At 51.1% G+C, this 20,723-nt stretch overlaps 1 protein-coding gene across 8 annotated transcripts in view; it reads left to right on the top strand.

Annotated features, from left to right (window-relative positions):
- The window catches only part of LOC109740111 (uncharacterized), a 31,385-nt gene that overhangs the window by 2,109 nt on the left and 8,553 nt on the right, over positions 1-20,723 (top strand). For 2 of the 8 annotated variants that reach the window (XM_073510371.1, XM_045234781.2), the window contains exons 4-9: positions 688-1,071; positions 2,334-2,519; positions 2,887-2,953; positions 3,220-3,311; positions 4,120-4,305; positions 11,622-11,876. In XM_073510371.1, the coding sequence (XP_073366472.1) occupies positions 688-1,071; positions 2,334-2,519; positions 2,887-2,953; positions 3,220-3,311; positions 4,120-4,305; positions 11,622-11,876 (1,170 nt within the window). Of the gene's footprint in view, positions 1-687; positions 1,072-2,333; positions 2,520-2,886; positions 2,954-3,213; positions 3,312-4,119; positions 4,306-11,621; positions 11,877-20,723 lie in introns of all 8 variants that reach the window. The other 6 variants (XM_020299141.4, XM_045234780.2, XM_073510374.1 and 3 more) reach the window with 3 other exon arrangements.

Here is a 20,723-nt window from a genome sequence, read left to right as displayed (position 1 = left end):
ATTTGTTTAGCTAATTTAGCATAAAGGAGTAATAGAATGGTTCTGTTTATGATGAACACATGTTTCATCTGGAGTTATAAAGAATCACATTATTGGATAGTTGATTCGCTGGGATGCTTACTTTAGGTTCATGCACCTGTGGACCTGGAATGGGTATGTTATAACACCTAACTGATTTCAGCTCAAATCCGCAGTGGTACCTCAGAAAATCTAGAATTAACCAAAGGCAATTAAACTTAACAAGACACCATAAAGCCATCCGTAAAAATAAAAATGTCAAACTACCACTGTGAGATTGTGAAATTTCTGGATTTAGTACCCTTGAAGACTAGCGCTCACTGCTGAGTGTGATTTGAAATAAAAAATCACCCATGCACTGTCAAAACAGACAAGTTTGTGAAAATATGTTCGGCGAGAACATTCTTCCTCTTTCATCTTTTAAGAACAGTGCACAAACTGTCATATGTTTGTACATTGTTTTGCTTGTGCACATGCTATAGCATCTCTTTACATCTATGATATTCCCAAGCTCATTTGAAATGCACAAATCAAAATAAGTACAAACCCAACCATGAGCACAAAATCCTTGTCCTGATTATTTGTATTTACATCTCATCAATTTTTGTGTGCATCTGCTGAGCGCTACCAGTAACCTTGTACTGATCCATGTTTTACATTGTTTTGCAGCCTCCCTTGTTGCTACGAGGGGTAAGGGATATTGGGTGGGAGCATGCGGTGGATCTTGATGGAAATAAAAAACGGTGGCAGTGCAAGTGGTGTGATTTATGTCGAAGTGGTGGGGTAACTACATTGAAGGCTCATCTTACTGACAGCAGCTGCCCAAAAATTCCAATGGAAATGTCAAAGCAAGTGTTGCACTTCGTTGAAGAGAAAAGAGCAGCACGACAACTTTTTAATAGGGACCCATGGCCCCCTTACAAGAAAATTGATGGGGTTAGTCTTTTTTGCTCAGAAGGGAAAGAGGAGGGGACTGTATCATATAAGAATGGTCAGCAACCTTCAAATAATGGTATGCATATGCAAACATCAGGGAATTGCACTATTGACGAGGTATACGAACCCAATAATTTAATTCCTGCTGATTCATTTAATTTATGTTACACCTTGCTCCCTCCGTTCTCAAATCGTTATGACTTTGAATGTCGGGTGTACCTTTTAAACTTTGGTCATCAACAAGTCTTCTCACCTTGAATGCTATCATCATATTTGTTAGAAATTACATCCATAATTATGTGTTTATAATTTTGCTAATATATATTTAGAAAAACTAGTGGACAAAGTTGTGTATTGGAGAATGTAGACTGTCTTTGTGTGTGAACTCGGAAACAAGTAAAGAGGATGGAGACAGTAAAAGCTTATCAAGTTATGCAACTGGTACTTTGCACAGTGACCTTTTCATGAAAAGGAAATAAAAGAAAAGGGAACATAACAAGACACGGTCTAGAAATTGATTCATTTTAATAAATGACATTAAGTAGTAAGATTCCTTTGCAAATCAATGTCATTTCATGTTTACCCTAGTAGCGGGTTGTCCTGAGTCAAGGTCCAAGATCCATGAGTGTGAATTACTTCTGAGGGCATTGATGGTGTTATATAGCCCAGGGCCATCATCCCGGGCCGTGGGCCCTTTAGAAGGAAGGACCCTGAGTACTTGGAGCGCAAGACAAGGAAGCCGGGTCCTAGGAGGATTCCTCCACCTCCTTAGATCGGCTAGGATTCTTGTAACCCTAGGCCCCAGGCATCCTGTATAAGTCGGGGCTGGGCTAGTTGATAGGGCATCCAATCTCATACCTACCATCACCCCTTGATTCACCATTGTACCCTGTACACCCATGTATACCAATCTAACATGAGCAGGAGTAGGGGCTTTACCTCCACTGTGAGGGTCTGAACCTAGGTAATCCGGTCTCCTGTTTCCCCTCTGCTCTTTCTGGCTAGTTACAACACTCCATCGAAGGGTCTGCTGGGTTCTACTCCGTCAGGCACCTATAAGTTAGCATGTTGCAATTTAAAATTTGGCATGTGGACTATCTAACCGCTCACTATGTCTTTCAGTGTTAACTTTCGACTCGTGTGAACTTTACATCTGAAAGTTGTAAAATTGACAAGCAGAAAAAGGAGTGCCAAAACAATGAAATCTACTTTCAGAAAACATGCACACAAAGTTCACATGGGTTCGGTTTAAAATAGAAAAGGGGGTTTACACCAGATACGCCATCTTTTTGTTTTTTTATAACTTATCTTAGTTCTTTTGAGAAACTATCATAGCATTTGAACTTACTGACCTATTTTGGTTTGTTTTCTTTGAGAAGTTGGCAGCTCGAAGCAACCAGTGTGGTACAGAACATAGTGGCCAACCAGTTGAGGATTATGAACAGTCAAAGAAAGGCAGTGATTGCGCAGAGGAGCAGTTGCCAATCGAGAATGGCAAGCACCATGTACTAAATAATGAGCACCACATTGTTGACAAGAACAATGGGAATCCACAAAACAGAGAGGTAGTTCTCCTTAAAAAAACCGACACAATAATAGGGATTTTGAAGTTTGTCGGAATTTGTGTCGAATGGTGTATAGGGCTACATTTGGACTGGTATTAGTGGAGGGTTTTGTGTTGGAGTCGAACACTTATAACCTGTGCCTAATATATAAAGGCACCGGGTAGCCTATGTCGATTTAGTACACATGGAGGAGAACCTGAGTAAGGGCTGCCAGAGTGTAGGCACCACCGAACCCCATTATTAAACATCACCTCGCCATACTTTCTGCAATGATTCAATCGCTAAAATCCTAACAGACTTTTGGTGATACTACTTATAGATTTCTTATAATGAGTAAGACGTTAATAGACTTCTAAATTTCTTGCAGAAGTTGAACTTAGAGTGTGATAACTCAATACAAGGTGCCGTAACTACATTGAAGGCTCATCTTACTGGTAAGAGCTGCCTGAAAACCTGGGATGTTCACTAATGTGCCTGTACTTGCCTTGTAACCAGCCTCCTAGGAGGATTGTACCAAACTCCTTTTCAATACAATGAAACTCAAAGCTTTTGCGTTTTCTCGAAAAAAAAGAGCTGCCTGAAAATTCCAATTGCAATGTCAAAGAAAGTATTGAACTTCGTTGAAGAGAAAAGAGCAGCACTTCATCTTTTGAATAGCGAAAAAATTGATTGTGTTAAGTGTTTTTTTGCTTAGGATCAGAAGAGGAAGGGACTGTACCATGTAAGGATGATCAGCAACCTTCAAATAATGGTATGCATATGCAAACATCGGAGAAGTGCGCTATTGATCAGGTATACAAAGTTAACCTAATATCATTTACCATGTAAGAATGATCAGCAACCTTCAAATAATGGTATTTGGAAGTTAAACAGCGTTGCTGATCCATTTACTTTTTGTTATTCCTTCCTCGTTTTCAAATAATGGTATTTGGAAGTTAAACATTGTTGCTGATCCGTTTACTTTTTGTACTCCTTACTTCCTCGTTTTCAAATATCATTTCTACTGTCTGAAGCCATTGTTATTGAAATTTTGGTCACGGATAAGATTTCTCACTCAGGAATGGCATCATTAGATTTGTTATCAAAGTTATTTCCATCATATATGTTTATATTTTTAACGTATAATAGAAAACACTAGCGGACAAAGTTGTGTATTGGAGAATGGGGACTGCCTTGATGTAAAATAGGATGGAGACAGTACAAACTTGCGTATCATGCCATTCGTACTTTGTGCAGTTTCATGAAAAGAAAAGAAGAGGAAACAAAAAGACACGGTACAGAAATTGATTTATTCTTTAAAGAACATTAAGTGGTAAGATTTTAAGCATGATTCCTGTGTAAATCAATGCTATCCAAGATCACTGATTATCACATGCTTACTCAAATAGTCAAGTATCTTGATGATCTGCAAATTAAATAGTGCCAAAGCAGTGAAACCTGCTATTACATGATATTAATTTTTCCTGGGTTTTTCTTAAACCTGGACAAGAAACTTACATCAGATACATCATCTTTTTTTGTCTTCGTAACCCATCTTAGCTCTTCCAAGTAGCTATTATAGCATCTGAACTTACCCACCTATTTTTTTCTCTCTTATAAGTTGGCAGCTCGAAGCAACCAATGCGGTAAACATCATTGTGGACAACCAGTTGAGAATTATGAACAGTCAAAGATATGCAGTGATTGGCCCGAGGAGCAGTTACCAATGGAGCATGAAAAGCATCATGTACTAAATAATGAGCACCAGATTGTGGACAAGAACACTGAGAATTCACAAAACAAACAGGTAATTCTCCTTCCAAACCTGGTGTAAGAAATAATATTTAGTGTTCAGTCTGTCCTGGAGAAAAGGGTTGGTTGTGTTTGTGCCATTGATTTATTGGTTGGTTTTGAGCTTTGACCTCACTAGTTTTAATGTTTGTTGGAGTTTGTGTCGAATATTTCTGTAGTGCTACAGTTGGGTTGGTATTTGTGGAGAGTTTGGTTTTGGATTCAAACACTTCAACGTGGACCTAATATATAAAGGCTGTGGCAACCAAATTACACTAGGCAGAGGCATAGACACAGGATCACGAGAAGGACGGTCTAGAGACCATTGGTACTGATGTCTAGGTATCTAGAATGGCTGTGGTGGGTGGTCAGAGATGTTATCAAAGACTCGTTGGTTTCTCGCCGGTTGTATTATGTCTATATAGTACACTGTGAGGAGCACCCGAGCAAGGGTTCCTGGTGGTAGGCATCGCAGAACTTCATCATTGAACATCATCTCCGCATCTACTTTCGGCAATGGTTCTATCGCTAAAATCCCAGCAGCCTGTCAAGTGCTATGATTGGTACAGGTCCTAAGACTCGTATATGCGACAATGTTTGGGGCACAGCTCCGAGGATTGTCCCTCCATGGTGCCGGGGATGAAAGGGGGAGAAGTTGAGGATGTTAGAGTTATAATATAAGTCATGTACCCCTTTGTATTTATCCTGTTGTATAAGGGGTTTCCTGCATATGTTCCACACCTGTACATGTATATATATCGGCCTATGGCCTCATGGGAATACAAGTTGCATATTTTCCTAACATGGTATTAGAGCTAGGTCAATTTTTTGCACGCTGCAACTCGTGCTGATTGATCCGCCTCGCGACGCCATTGTCCTCTGTGGCCGCCGCTCTGTTTCCCCGTCGCCGCCGTGTGGATCGCGCGACCCGACTGGGCCGCTGCCTCCCCTCCCGCTCGTGCGATCCCTCTCCTCCCGATCGAGTCGACGCCGTGCTCCCCGATCCCGTTGTCACCTGCCGCCGTCGTCGCCGCCGTGTGGATCGCCAGGCTGGGCCGCTGCCTCCCCTCCCGCTCGTGCGGTCCCTCTCCTCCCGATCGTGTCCAGGCCGTGCTCCCCGATCCCGTCGTCACCTGCCGCCGTCTGAGGTCCGCCGCACCGGATCCCGCCCCCAGCTGCCATTCTCGCTGGGTTTCGCCGGATTCCCGTGCCGGATCCCGCCCCCAGCCGCCGTCCTCGTCCGGATTCTGCTGATTTCGGATCTCTGCAAAAAAAAAATGTCTACTGCATCGGGCTATGTTGCTGTCCCTCGCTGTCCGGTGATCTTCGATGGTACTAACTACACCGAGTTCGCTGGCTTCATGCGCATTCACATGCGTGGCATTCGTCTCTGGGGTGTTCTTTCTGCCGAGGTCTGCTGTCCGCCACGTCCGGTCCCTCCGGTGGCCCCTACTCCGCCGACTCCACTGGTTCTTCCTACGGACGCTAATCAGGCCGCCAAGGATGCGGCTAAGCTTGCTGATGAGACTGCTGATCGTGCTTATGATGAGAGGGTTTTGGCTTATGAGGAGGCTCTTCAGACGTATCATGGTGCTTTGTCTGTTTACACCCAGTGGCTTGATGATGATGCTCGTGCTGTAGCTGTTCTCACTGCTAGTGTTCTGCCTCAGTTTGCTTCTGAGTTTCTGGGTCTTCCTACTGTCTTTCAGATGTGGACCTGTCTTCGTCAGCGCTATGAGCCCTCTGGTGATGCCTTATACCTTTCTGTGGTTCGTCAGGAGTATGCTCTTCAGCAGGGTGACTCTACTGTTGATGACTTTTATGCACAGAGTTCTGCTATCTGGCGCCAGCTTGATTCTCTCCGCAGTGCTGGTTGTCGTACTTGCCCCTGCTGCTAGGCTGTCCAGGCCAATTTGGAGTTTCATCGCGTCTACGAGTTCCTGTCTCGGCTCCGTAAGGAGTTTGAGCCCCGGCGTGCTCAGTTGTTTGCTCGTGGCCGTATTTCTCTCATGGAGGCGCTTTCAGAGATTCGTGCTGAGGAGACTCGCTTACGTGGTGCTGGTTTGCTGGAGGTTCCCTCTGTGCTCGCTACTCGGGCTTCTTCCACTCCACCTGCTGCACCGACCCATTCTCGCTCGAGTGCTCCGCCGCTCTTGCCCACTCCTTCTGGAGGCTCAGGTCGCCCCCGTCCACATTGTGACTACTGCAACAATGATGGTCATATTGAGTCCCAGTGCTACACAAAGCGGAAACACCTGCGCAAGGCGCGATCATCATCCTCAGGGACTTCGTCATCTCCCTCGACAGCTTCAGCCATTGCTTTGACTGAGCAGGATATTCTGAGACTTAAGCGTCTGCTCGCGGCTTCAGGTTCTTCCTCGACGGGTACTGCTGGTTCTGTGACTGATGCTTCCCGCATTGAGCAACCGCCCTCTACACAGTCAGGTACATCCCCATGGGTTCTGGACTCTGGAGCTTCTTTTCATATGTCTTCTCATTCTTCCGCTTTGTCCTCTCTTCGATCGCTGGATTCTCCTGTTCATGTCTTCACTGCTGATGGTACTCCACTTTCTGTTGCTAGTAGAGGCAATCTTTCCACTCCTTATTCTGTTCCTGATGTTGCTCATGTTCCTCGACTTACCATGAATCTGTTTTCTGCTGGTCAACTTACTGATTCTGGTTGTCGTGTCATCCTTGACGTTGACTCTTGTTCTGTCCAGGACCGTCGCACGCACACTCTGGTTGGGGCTGGCCCTCGCCGCCGTGATTCTCAGGGTCTTTGGGAGTTGGACTAGCTTCATGTTCCTTCCGCTGCCACCACCATCGCCAGTTCCTCTGCTTCTGTCGCCTCTGCTACTGGTTCCTTCAAGCAGTGGCATCATCGACTTGGTCATCTGTGTGGTTCTCGGTTGTCGTCTTTAGTTCGTCGAGGTCTTCTGGGGTCTGTCTCAGGAGATGTCTCTTTAGAGTGTCAGGGTTGTCGTCTTGGCAAGCAGATTCAGTTACCATATTCACATAGTGAGTCAGTGTCTAAGCGTCCTTTCGATTTAGTCCATTCTGATGTATGGGGTCTATTTTTATAGATGATTTCTCTCGTTACACATGGCTTTATTTCATGACTTCTCGTAGTGAGGTGTTGTCTATTTATAAGCGTTTTGCTGCCATGGTTCATACTCAGTTCTCTTCACCCATTCGTATTTTTCGTGCTGACTCCGCTGGCGAGTATATCTCTAAGATGTTGCGTGGTGTCCTTGCTGAGCAGGGTACTCTTGCCCAGTTCTCTTGTCCTGGTGCTCATGCTCAGAATGGTGTGTCTGAGCGCAAGCATCGTCACCTTCTTGAGACGGCTCGTGCGATGATGATCGCCGCCTCTCTTCCGCCTCATTTTTGGGCTGAGGCTATCTCCACTTCCGCCTATCTCATCAACCTTCAGCCGTCCGCTGCTTTGCAGGGTGGTGTTCCTTTTGAGCGTCTTTTTGATCGTTCTCCCGATTATTCGATGCTTCGCTTGTTTGGTTGTGTTTGCTATGTTCTTCTTGCCCCCCGCGAACGCACCAAACTGACCGCTCAGTCTGTTGAGTGTGTCTTCTTAGGCTACAGTGATGAGCATAAGGGCTATCGTTGTTGGGATTCTATCGGTCGTCGGATGCGTATCTCTCGAGACGTGACTTTTGATGAGTCTCGTCCCTTCTACCCACGCCCATCTTCCTCGATTTTTTTAGTGGAGGATATCTCTTTCCTCACTTTTCCTGACTCACCTATCACCCCCGTCGCGCCTGTGCCTATTCGTTCCACTTCCTCTGCTTCTCCACCTCTAGTCGATTTGCAGCCACCATCTTCTCCGGTCTCCTCGCCTAGCATGTCACCGGATTCTACACCTTCATCTCCGGTGACTTCTTCGTCACCACCCCCCGATTCTACCTTGGCGATTCCTCCTTCTATTGTTCCATCTTTTCCTCAGCATTACACTCGTCGTTCACGACCTGTGGATGCCTCATTAGATGAGTCGTCCTCTTCCTCTCAGCCTACTTATGGCTTGCGTTCTCGTCCTCGTCTGCTTGTTGATTGCTTTGGTTTTCCCACCGCTGGTGCTGCTGTTCTTGAGCCGACTTCTTATCGTCAGGCTGTTGTTCATCCTGAATGGCAGTTTGCGATGGCAGAGGAGATTGCTGCTCTTGAACGCACTGGTACCTGGGATCTTGTTTCTCTTCCTCCTGGAGTCCGTCCCATCACTTGTAAGTGGGTCTACAAGGTTAAGACTCGCTCCGACGGTTCTCTTGAGCGTCACAAAGCTCGTCTTGTGGCTCGTGGTTTTCAACAGGAGCATGGTCGTGATTATGACGAGACTTTTGCTCCTGTGGCCCATATGATCACTGTTCGTACACTTCTTGCCGTTGCCTCTGCACGCCACTGGTCTATATCTCAGCTTGATGTTAAGAATGCCTTTCTTAATGGTGAGCTGCGTGAGGAGGTGTACATGCAGCCACCCCCTGGGTATTCTGTTCCTGATGGCATGGTATGTCGTCTTCGTCGCTCTCTCTATGGCCTTAAGCAAGCCCCTCGCGCCTGGTTTGAGCGTTTTGCCTCTGTGGTCACTACTGCTGGTTTTTCAGCAAGTGCTCATGATCCAGCCTTGTTTATTCACCTTTCTCCTCGTGGTCGGACTCTTCTTCTTCTCTATGTTGATGACATGGTCATCACTGGGGATGACCCCGAGTATATTGCCTTTGTAAAGGCCCGTCTTAATGAGCAGTTTCTTATGTCTGATCTTGGACCTCTTCGCTACTTTCTTGGGATTGAAGTCTCTTCTACCTCTGATGGCTTTTTTATATCCCAGGAAAAGTATATCCAGGATCTTCTTGCTCGTGCTGCTCTTACTGACGAGCGCATTGTTGAGACTCCTATGGAGCTCAATGTTCACCTCCGTGCTACTGATGGTGATCCTCTCCCTGACCCGACGCGTTATTGTCATCTTGTTGGCAGTCTTGTCTATCTAGCTGTCACTCGTCCGGACATCTCTTATCCGGTTCATATTTTGAGTCAGTTTGTCTCTGCTCCCACATCGGTTCACTATAGTCATCTCCTTCGTGTTCTCCGATATCTCCGGGGCACGATCTCTCACGTCTATTCTTTCCTAGCTCCAGTTCTTTACAGCTTCAGGCCTATTCGGATGCTACGTGGGCTAGTGATCCTTCTGATCGCCGTTCACTTTCTGCTTACTGTGTTTTTCTTGGTGGTTCTCTCATTGCCTGGAAGACGAAGAAACAGATTGCAGTTTCCCGTTCGAGTGCTGAGGCTGAGTTGCGAGCCATGGCTCTTTTGACGGCAGAGGTGACTTGGTTACGGTGGTTACTTCAGGATTTTGGTGTTTCTGTCACTACACCGACTCTGCTCTTATCTGACAGTACAGGTGCTATTAGCATTGCGCGCGATCCTGTGAAGCATGAGCTCACCAAGCATATTGGTGTTGATGCTTTCTATGTGCGCGCTGGTGTGCAGGATCAGGTTATTGCTCTTCAGTATGTGCCTTCCGAGTTACAGTTGGCGGATTTCCTGACGAAGGCCCAGACTAGAGCACAACATGGCTTTTATCTCTCCAAACTCAGTGTTGTTCATCCACCATGAGTTTGAGGGGGGTGTTAGAGTTATAATATAAGTCATGTACCCCTTTGTATTTATCCCGTTGTATAAGGGGTTTCCTGCATATGTTCCACACCTGTACATGTATATATATCGGCCTATGGCCTCATGGGAATACAAGTTGCATATTTTCCTAACAGAGGACAGGGATTATATCTTTCCTAATTTATTCTCATTCATTAGATAGTCCATACAGGTACATGGCGTCCCTTTTGTACGGAAGACTCAACTTGATACCCAAGAATAGAATCTCGACCTTCCTTAAAAACCATATACTTTATCTTGCTAACTAAACTGATCTCTTTCCTAACTAAATAGATATCATTACTAAGTGACGTATTATAATTATATCTTTTTTTAGAAAAGGAGGATTACCCCCGGCCTCTGCATCTGGGCGATGCATGCAGCCATTTTATTAATTATTCACATAGACCTTACAAAGTAGTACATCAGGTAATCTGAAGCCACCATCTTAGCAACAACTGTCGCTACTCCTATCCACCTGATGAAGGGATGCCGATAGTCCGAGCCTAATACCAAACAGACATCGCACAAATGCCTAACATCTAAAGCTGGAGGCCCCAACCAAGCCACATACTAGGTTTGGGGCACAAGCTGGTCCGACGCCTCTCTGTGTTGTCGCCGCCATCTTCCATCCGTCTTCAGAGCAGAAACTAATGCATCGACTTTGCCAGGCCTCTCTGCCATCGACGCCAGACAACACCCTCCTCCTACGCGAGTCCGTCTCCGCGCATCGGACGCCGAGTCTCCAAAGCACCATGCCACCGAGATCCGCTGCACCATCAATGTGTGAGATGAAGCACCGCTCCACCAAAGAAGCCGTCCACTGGTCCCTCGATCCCGTGTGTACCTCCAAGAACGACGCCCCCAAGGGGGGAACGACACCAGAGCGCCGCCGTCATCCGATCATCTGATCTAGGGTTTCTCCCGGAGGTAGCAGAGAGTGGCCTTGAACTTCTCCAGGGCGATGCCTTCAAGAAGGGAACGACGCATATAGCGCCGCCACTGCCAGCCTTGGCAGTAGCCGAAAGCAAGTTTTCACCCAGATCTGTTCGAAGAAATCCAACTCTCATGCACGGGCCGCTGCCATCATCAGCACCACCAGGCCCAGCACACGCCGCCGCGCCACCTCTGACACCTCCACGGTGCCCAGAGGCCGCGAGACTCGCCGCCACCACGCTTGACAGGCAGCCACAGCCGGGCCCGAGCAGCACCCAGATCCAATCTGTGGTCAAGAGCCTCAGGCCACAGCCGCTGTGTAGGCAGCACCACCGGACGGGGACAGACCCTCCACCCCGCCACAGAACGAGCCGCCGCCGGAACTTCGAAGCACCGCGCCACCAAGCCCACCGGGAGTGACTGCGCCGCCGCGAGGAAGATGGGAGAGCCGTGTGGGAGAGCCGTGCCAGGGGAGAGGCCGCGCCGCCGCCGGCACTGCCCGGGCTTTGCCCTGCAGTGGCCCTCGGCGGCGGCAAGGGGGAGGGGAGGGTGGAGGAGGGCCGGCGGCGGGGGTGGCTAGGGTTCCCCCATGTCGCCTCCGAGAGGGACGTGGGGGACAGGGGTCTGTCACTTTAGTGATAGTCCTAATATATTTCTTATAATGAGTAAGACTTTCATAGACTTCTGAATTTGTTGCGGAAGTTGAAATTAGAGTGTAATAACTCAATACAGGGTGGGGCAACTACAGCGAAGGATCATCTTACTGATAGCAGCTGCCCAAAAATTCCAGCGGAAATGCCAAAGAAAGTATTGAACATCGTTGAGGAGAGAAGAGCATCACACCATCTTTTGAATAGTGAAAAAATTGATTGGTGTAGTGTTTCTCGCTTAGGATCAGAACAGGAAGGGACTGTACGATGTAATAATGATCAGGAACCTTCAAATGCCATGCATATGCGAACATCAGAGAAGTGTGCTGTTGATGAGGTATACAAACATAATAGCTTAATTCTCGCTGATCCATTTATTTCTCGTTACTCCTTACTCCCTCGTTTTCAAATATCATCTTGAATGCCTGCACTTATTGTTTTTCAAACTTCATGATGCCCCACTTGGAAATGACATCATTAGATTTGTTATCAAAATTATTTCCATAATACATCTTTATAATTTTGTAAAAATATGATTAGAAAATACTAGGGAACGAAGTTTTGTAATGGAGAATGGAGGCTACCTTGATGTAATATAGGATGGAGACAATACATGCATATTTAAGTTATCATGTCATCTGTACTTTTTGCATTAATTTTTTCACGAAAGAAAAAGAGAAGGAAAAATGACACGGCCGAGAAATCCATTTATTCAGTAAATAACATTAAGTGGTAAGATTTTGTAGCATGATTGCTGTGTAAATAAATGCTGTCCAAGATCAGTGATTATCACATGTCTACTCAAGTAGTCTAGTATCTTGGGTCAGTGAGGGTTGACCCGTTAACCTGTGTGAACTTTGAGTCTGAAAGTTGTGAAATTGACAGTCAGAAAAAGAATAGTGCCAAAACAGCGAGAACTACTGTTTGTTAGATGATACTTGTTTTTCATGGGGGTTTCTTAAACCTTAACATGAAGTTCATACGAAGTTTACACAGATGCATCATCTTTTCTGAAGAAAGAGCGCACATGATTTTGTACACATGATGAAACAATATGCTACATGAAGATTTGATGTGTTTCAAGATCAATTCGAAAACTAACAGTTACAAAAACTGAGAATAAGTAGTAGCAGTCCCTCTTTCCCAAAATATAAGGCGCGCTTGACTTTTTCTTGTCTTCATCGCACAATTTTGACTATGATTTTCACTTATTGTACATCTAGAAAATTAGTATAAAGACATGAAATAAAATTATTTTGCAAGACAAATACGACAACACCATTTATACATGTCCAATCCATGTACTTTGGTATATATTAATGGTTGTTATGGCGCTGCTAGAAGGAGGGCGCGAGAGGGCCGGCTGGGGGCCTATTTGCCCACGGCCGGGCAAGAGGGAAGGGATTTCCTTCTTAATTCTTGCTTGATTAGATTGATACATCTCCTCTCGTTATATAGAGAGATTTACTTGACTCCCAAGCAAGGCTTACTTGACCCCTAAGCAAGCGACCCTTATCTCTAATTAACCCTAAGACTAACGGGCTATACCGCCAGCCCAGGCCATTAGGCCCATTACGTACTCTAACACTACACCCCACCTGGACATGCAGCTTGTCCTCGAGCTGCAGCCTAACCAACTTATAACCATGACTCGACGCAACACAAACCTAACACATAAAAACAAGCCTTTTACATCTTGGCTTGTTTTATTACTCTCAACCTGAAATGGACTGGGACGATTTATTTTGGACCCCTTAACAAAAAGTGGACACCATCCGCACGTCGGACGTGCACGTGTACAGCCACCTGGATCCCATGGACACCATCTGGACAAAAGGAGTGCATGTGTATGGCCATCTGGAAGTGGTCGCAAGAGCGACCAGCAAAGACGCCCTCGTGGCGGCCGGCGGAATGCAGTGGTGCTACGCGGTGCGCTCCTGTTGGTGACACCCTGCCTTCTCTGCGCCGGATGGCTATTGGTCTGCATCGCACAGAGAAGAGTGGAGGGCTTGCCATGGAGAATGACGGGGAGGGGTGCCCCCCCCAACCGCCGATGTCGCAGACTTTGAGGTCGCTGCCCGCGGGGAAAACAACATGCCCAAGATCCCCGACACAGCGGACGAAATCGAGGTCCTTTGCGCAGCGAAGCGCAGCTGGGAGGAGCGGCAGCTGCAGACCACACATCTCCCGCACACGCCGACGCGCTATGAGGCCGCGCGTAGCAGCCTGCAGCCTCACCGCCGCCGACACGTGGCGGGTAGTGATCCAAGCCGGAAGCGGTGACGGCGACGGCGGGAACTTGATCTGCTGGATGGGGACGCCCTGGGGAAGCGGTAATGGCGACGGCGGGAACTTGATCTGGTGGATCGTGACTCCCGCCGGTGCAGTCGATGCTGCAGCGGAGCGCCGGGCGCGGCGGAGGCTGCCACTGTAGCCAGGGCGGGGCGGTGGTGGCGGTGGATGGCAGCTGCAGCGGCTCGGCGGGGACGCCCTGGGGCAGCGGCAACGGCTGCTGCGGCGGAGCGTCGGGCGCGGCGGAGGCCGCAAGGAGCGGCGGCTGCCACTGCAGCCAGGGCGGGGCGGTGGATGGCTGCTGCAGCGGCTGCCACGGCGGCGCGGTGGCGGCGATGGGCGGCGCAGCCGGGTGCGGCTTGTAGGACCCGGCCAAGAACAGGCGGATCTCCTGGACCGCCTGGGTTAGGTCCCGCAGCGCCCCGGACACCTCCTCCGGGGACGGCGGGGGCGGGCGCGACGGAGGATCCCGGCAGTAGAAGAGACGGGTTGGGCGGCGGTGAAGACATGATTGAACTGAAGCTAGCTGATACCAAACTGTTATGGCGCTGCTAGAAGGAGGGTGCGAGAAGGCCCCAGCCGGGCAAGAGGGAAGGGATTTCCTTCTTAATTCTTGCTTGATTAGATTGATACATCTCCTCTCTTTATATAGAGAGGTTTACTTGACTCCCAAGCAAGGCTTACTTGACCCATAAGCAAGCGACCCTTATATCTAATTAACCCTAAGACTAACGGGCTATACCGCCAGCCTAGGCCATTAGGCCCATTACGTACTCTAACACTAACTAGTAGGGGGACGTGGACGAACCCGCGGACTAGGCCGGAGGTTGTAGGGGAAGGAGGGTGCTGGACGTGGACGAACCCGCGGACGTCGACGGCTGGGCGCCGTCGTGTGTGAGGGAGGAGGCTGGCGCGAGGGCAGGAGGCGGCTAGGGTTAGGTCTCCCGGCTCCCTAAGGAAGCCGAGCAAATATGATTGCTTCTTGCTTAATCTCAAAACGGGTCCTTACATGAGCTTATATAATCCTCCTAATGATATAATTGGGCTGAGTCCCTAACACGATAAGATAACTGGGCCAGGCCCCTAGATGCCTGGGCTGTAATATATGCCGCTCATAACATTTCTCCCCGCCTGCACAAACAGCTCGTCCTCGAGCTGGAAGGCGGGGAAGCGCTTGCGGAACTCCTCGAGGTGATCAACCGTCGCCAAACACCTCCGCGGCAGCTTGGGCGGGCAGGTAGCCGAGGCCGGCAGCGGCGGCGTCGGCCTCAATGTAGTCCGCAGCCTCTAGGTAGAGGAGTCGCGGGCAGACGTGGCCAGACACGTAGGGCTCGTCGCAGTTGAAGCACAACCCTTGGCGGCGACGCTGGAGTTGCTCGGCCGAGGTGAGCCGGGGGAACGGGCGCGCCGCGGTCGCGGCGAGGGGTGCCGCGGAAACCTGAGCAGGCCAACCCTGCGCGGGAATGTCCGGCCCGGGTGGCGGCCCAGTGGCCCGGGATGGTGATGCCTGCTGGATGGCCATCGCGCGGCGCTCGAATGCGCGGGCGTAGTACATGGCCGTCTGGAGGTCCTGGGGTCCCCGCAGCTCCACGTCCACGCGGAGATGATCCGGCAGACCGCCGATGAAGAGCTCGGCCCGCTGGCGAGCCGTTATGCCGGGCGCGTGGCACGCCAGGGCTTGAAAGCGGTCGGTGAAGTCCTGCACCGTGGAGGTGAAGTGGAGACGGTCGAGTTTCGCCAGCCGGCTCCCGCGTATCGGCGGCCCGAAGCGAAGGAGGCATAGCTCGCGAAAGCGCTCCCATGGGGGCATGCCGCCCTCGTCTTGATCGAGGGCATAGTACCATGTCTGTGCGGCGCCCCGAAGGTGATATGTGGCGAGCCAGGTGCGTTCCGACGCGAGCGTGCGTTGCCCCCGGAAGAATTACTCACACTGGTTGAGCCAGTTGAGGGGGTCCTCGGCGCCATCATAGGTGGTGAAGTCGAGCTTGGCGAAGCGCGGCGGTGTCTGAGCATGACCGCCGTGAGCGTACGGCTCTTTGGTACGGAGCAGCGAAGAGGATGGCGTCGGTCCGGTGTGCACAGGTGGTCCTCGGGGAAGCGGTGGCCCGTCGAAGCCAGCGTGGAAACCCGCGGAGCCGCAGGGCCCGCCGTACGGCAAGGAGGGCGCCGGCTGATCCGCGGCCATGGTGTAGACTGGCGGCGGTGACGTCCCGGCCAACCAGACCGGAAGCTGTGATGGCGAGGGCGGGAACCGCACTTGCTGAATCGGCACGCCCGCCGGCGCGGTTGTAGTCAGCCTGGTGCTGGCCGGCGGAGGCCTGCTGCATGGAAACGGCGGAGGCGGCAGGCGCCGCGATGACCGTGGCCATCCATTGTGGCCAGAGCGGGGCGGTGGCGGGGGCTGGCTGCAGCTGCAGCGGCCCGACCAGCGCCGCGGTGGCCCCTGGGTGCGACGGCTGCCAAGGCTGCCAGGGCGGTGGCGGCGGAGGCCGCCGGGTGCGGCGGCTGCCACGGCGGCAGCATCGGCCCGGTGGCGATGGTTGGTGACGCGGCCGGCGGCAGCCCGTAGGGCCCGGCCAAGTAGTGGCAGATCCCCTGGACGGCTGTGACGAGATCGTTGAGGACCCCGGTGATCTCCTTCGGGGTGTAGGTGGCGGCCGGTGGTGCGGTGGAGGGCGCCGTCATCTGGGTGGCGGCGGCGCCGGAGGACGCGACCAGCGGCGCGGACGGGGAGGGCAGTGGCGCGGTGGACAATGCCAGCGGCGCGGTGGTGACGGTCGGCAGCGGAAGCGACGGGATGGGCAGCGGCGAAGACATGATCGGAACAGAGCTACCTGATACCAAACTGGTAGAAACTAGGGTTCTACCGGGTCTAGGCCGGAGGTTGTAGGGGAAGGAGGGTGTTGGACGTGGACGAACCCGCGGACGCCGGCGGCTGGGCGCCGTCGTGCACTAGGGAGCAGGTTGGCGCGAGGGTAGGAGGCGGTTAGGGTTAGGTCTCCCGGCTCCCTAAGGAAGCCGAGCAAATATGATTGCTTCTTGCTTAATCTCAAAACGGGTCCTTACATGAGCTTATATAATCCTCCTAATGATATAATTGGGCTAAGCCCCTAACACGATAAGATAACTGGGCCAGGCCCCTAGATGCCTGGGCTGTAATATATGCCGCTCATAACAATGGTCCAAGTGGTGCATCAAAGGCTATGCAAAGTCAAGCGCGCCTTACATTTTGGGAAGGAGGGAGTACACTAATCCAGTGGTGTTTGGTATCTCTGTTTAATTTTTTTCCTGAGTCTAGTAATCTTGTTGCACAACCCATTAAAAAATGGTTGTATGTCCAGCATGAAGTTCATTTATTTTCAAATAAAATGTAATTGGGTTTTTGGCCATTTACAACGCAGCAGTATGTTGTGCACCCTTGGTTCATGTGTAGCCAGGATAACTGTTCATACGCCTGTCAATACTTTAATTTATTGTAAACTATGCTCATATCTACATGCAAACTAATTATGATGTAACATTCCTGCCGTAGCTCCATGGAGCTATGAAACACCATCCATGGAAGAATCGGTCACTTCTGGATTTGTCATATTTGACTTCAAACTTAGGTAGTCCCTCCTAATAAATTTAGATCGAGGACTACTGTTTTAGATTGTAACTTTTAGATTAAAGGGCGCTTCCCTCAACGTGGCAGTTTCAAGTGGTTGGCTTGTCATCTGTTTCGACAATTGTTTTCATATCTTTTGTTAGCTACTAAGATATCTGCCCATATATTTGTTCGCACAACCTATTTGCAAGTCACCTGAATTTTGAATTCGCGTAAGTCGATTCTGGAGAGAAGACATGCACAGCCCTGAGGCTGAGTACGGCGCCGCGATGAGTCCGAGGATTGACTGGTTTGGGTGGGGAGGTGCGGGCTCACCGGAGAAATCTGACGCCGGGAGGTTTAGAGGTGTTGAACATATTATGTGCATGTATCTGTTAGGATAATCTCCTACCGGCCCCGCCTCTAGTTTCCTTCTATAGATGAGGCTGATGGCTGCCCTTGTACTTATATACGTGCACCGTGCACCCGATCAATACATCGAGAGTTGCATTGCCTTCAACATGGTATCAGTTTTCTTCCCGATCCAACCCTAGCTTCCGCTCCTCCCTAGCCGCCGCCGCCGCAGCACCACGCTGCCGCCGCCGCCGCCATCCACCCGCGCCGCCGCCGCACCTGAACCCCGCCGCCGCGTGCGCCTCCCCACCCCGATCTCCCTTTCCTTCCCGAGCCGCCCCCTCTCCCGAGCCGTCTCCCTCTCCCGAGCCGCCTCCCCACCCGATCTCCCTCCACACCCGATCGCCACCACCGCGCCGCCACCACCTCGGTCGCCGCGCCGCACCAATGGCCTCTTCCCACGCCGCTGCCTCCCTTCCCTCCAACCCCTTTGAAGGTCCGGCCCCTCCCCCGGTGGAGGTCGTTCGCGATCTCGACATCTTCGCCCGCGTGCCCGTCATCCTCGACTACGCCAACTCCACCTACTATGCTTGGAAGATTTATTTCTCCCTCGTCTTCCGCGAGTACCACCTCATCGATCACGTTGATGGCTTCGTCGACTCCGACCTCATGTTCGCGGATGACGACTGGCTGACCATCGACGCCACCATCACCCGCTGGCTGTACCAAACCATCTTCAAGGACATCTTCCACACCATCGTTTGCGACACCGATGACGCACAGACGGTGTGGGCGAAGCTGAACGGGCTCTTCCTCGACAACGCCCTCTAGCGCCGCGTGTTTCTTCAGCAAGAATTTTTTGGCTGCCACCAGCTTGACTCGTCGATCGACGATTATTGCATGCGCCTTAAGAAACTTGCCGACGAACTTCGCGACCTCGGGGAGCGGGTCTCCGACGACCTTCTCCTCAGCACGCTCACCGCCGGACTGAACGAGGAGTTCAGCAACGCGGCCTCCAACCTCACGTTCCTTCCGGACCCGACCTTTCCTCGGCGCTTCACTCCGCTCCTACACCCAACACATACACCGGAGGCGGCGACTGGTATATGGACACCGGGGCTACCGCCCACATGACTTCCAACCCTGGTAACCTCAACTCCGCATATCCAGTTTTTACCGCATGTGTCGTATCACTGTTGGGGACGATTCATCCCTTCCCATTACTCATGTCGGTCATGGTTCTTTTCCGTCTAACTCCATGCCTATACATATGTCTAATGTCTTAGTTTCACTTGAGTTAGTCACCAATCTTGTTTTAGTTCGTTCTCTTACACGTGAAAATCCTATAACTGTTGAATTTGACGAAGTGGGTTTTTCTGTCAAGGACGCCCGTACCCGGATGGTACTCCACCGATGTGATAGCCCGGACGGCCTCTACCCGGTGAACTCCACCAACACCTCCACATCCGCTCCGGTCGCTCTCTCCGCCATGGTGGACCTTTGGCATGCTCGGCTGGGACATCCGAACCCGGCCACCCTTCGTCATATTCTTAGGACTTCTTCATTCACGTGTAATAAAACTGATGATCATACTTGTCATTCTTGTCGTCTCGGCAAGCACGTCCGTCTTCCGTTTAGTGCGTCCTCATCGGTGGCGTCGTATCCATTTGAGTTGATTCATAGTGATTTATGGACATCTCCTGTTGCCAGTAATACGGGTTTTTTATACTATCTTGTCATACTTGATGATTTTTCGCATTATGTGTGGACCATCCCGTTGCGGAGAAAATCCGATGCACTCTCCGTTCTCACTACCTTTTACTCCTATGTCGCTACGCAGTTTGGGCGTCCCATTCATGCCTTGCAGACTGACAACGGGAAGGAGTTCGGCAACGTCGGGGTTCGTACCCTCCTTGCCACACATGGCACGATTCTTCGTCTCACTTGCCCGTATACCTCGCAACAAAATGGTCGCGCCGAACGGATCCTTCGCACTCTCAATGATTATGTGCGCACTCTTCTCTTCCACGCTAATGTCCCGCCCCAGTTTTGGCCGGACGCCCTCTCCACCGCCTCTCTCCTCATCAACATTCGTCCGAGTCGTGCTCATGGGAACTTTGCACCACATCATCTCCTCTTCGGTAGCCCTCCCTCCTACGACGACCTTCGTGTTTTTGGGTGTCTCTGTTATCCTAGCATCGTCTCCGCTACTCCTCATAAACTCGCACCTCGCTCCGTGGCATGCATCTTTCTCGGATACCCACCAAACACCAAAGGTTATGGTTGCTATGATCCGGTTTCCCACCGAGTTTTCACTTCACGGCACGTTTACTTTGACGAGAGGTTTTTTCCCTTTCACCAGGTACCACCGCCGGTCGACTCGCCATCGTCACCCGCGCCTCCTGGCGCCCTCGAGGCGGCCGCTCACTTGCGCTCGGCCCCCCTGCAGCGCGTGGGCCTCCCCTGGCTTCGGCGCTCCCGCCGCGCCTGGGCACCGGTCTGGGTCCGTGGCATCAGACCCGGCCCCATCACCCGCCGCCCCAGGCTCTCCCGCCGGCCCGGCTGCTTCCTCGCCGGCGGCCATGGCGCCCCCGACTCCCGTTGAGTCCTTAGCCCGGTCAGCGAGCGCATCTCATGCGCCTGACCCTGGCTCCTCGACGGCTTCCCCGGTGATCCCAATGGGCTCTTCGTCGACTGCCCTCGGTCGATCCCCCGTCGCCGGCCTCGCCGGCCTCATCGCCGGCCTCGTCAGCTGCGCCGCCGGCCCCGCCGACCCCGCCAGCCCCGCCGGCTTCTCCACCGGCCCCTCCGCCGGTCCCGCCGGCCGCCCCAGACACCCGCATGGTCACCCGTGCTCGCGCCGGTATTCACCGACCCAGCACGCGCTATTCCGCGGATGAGTACCTCCTCGCTGCCTCGACGTCTGCACCGTCACCTCTCCCGTCATCAGCT

Source organism: Aegilops tauschii, chromosome 3 (genome assembly GCF_002575655.3).
Source record: "Aegilops tauschii subsp. strangulata cultivar AL8/78 chromosome 3, Aet v6.0, whole genome shotgun sequence".
Taxonomy (NCBI): Eukaryota; Viridiplantae; Streptophyta; class Magnoliopsida; order Poales; family Poaceae; genus Aegilops; species Aegilops tauschii.
This window is presented reverse-complemented; position numbering and strand designations above follow the sequence as displayed.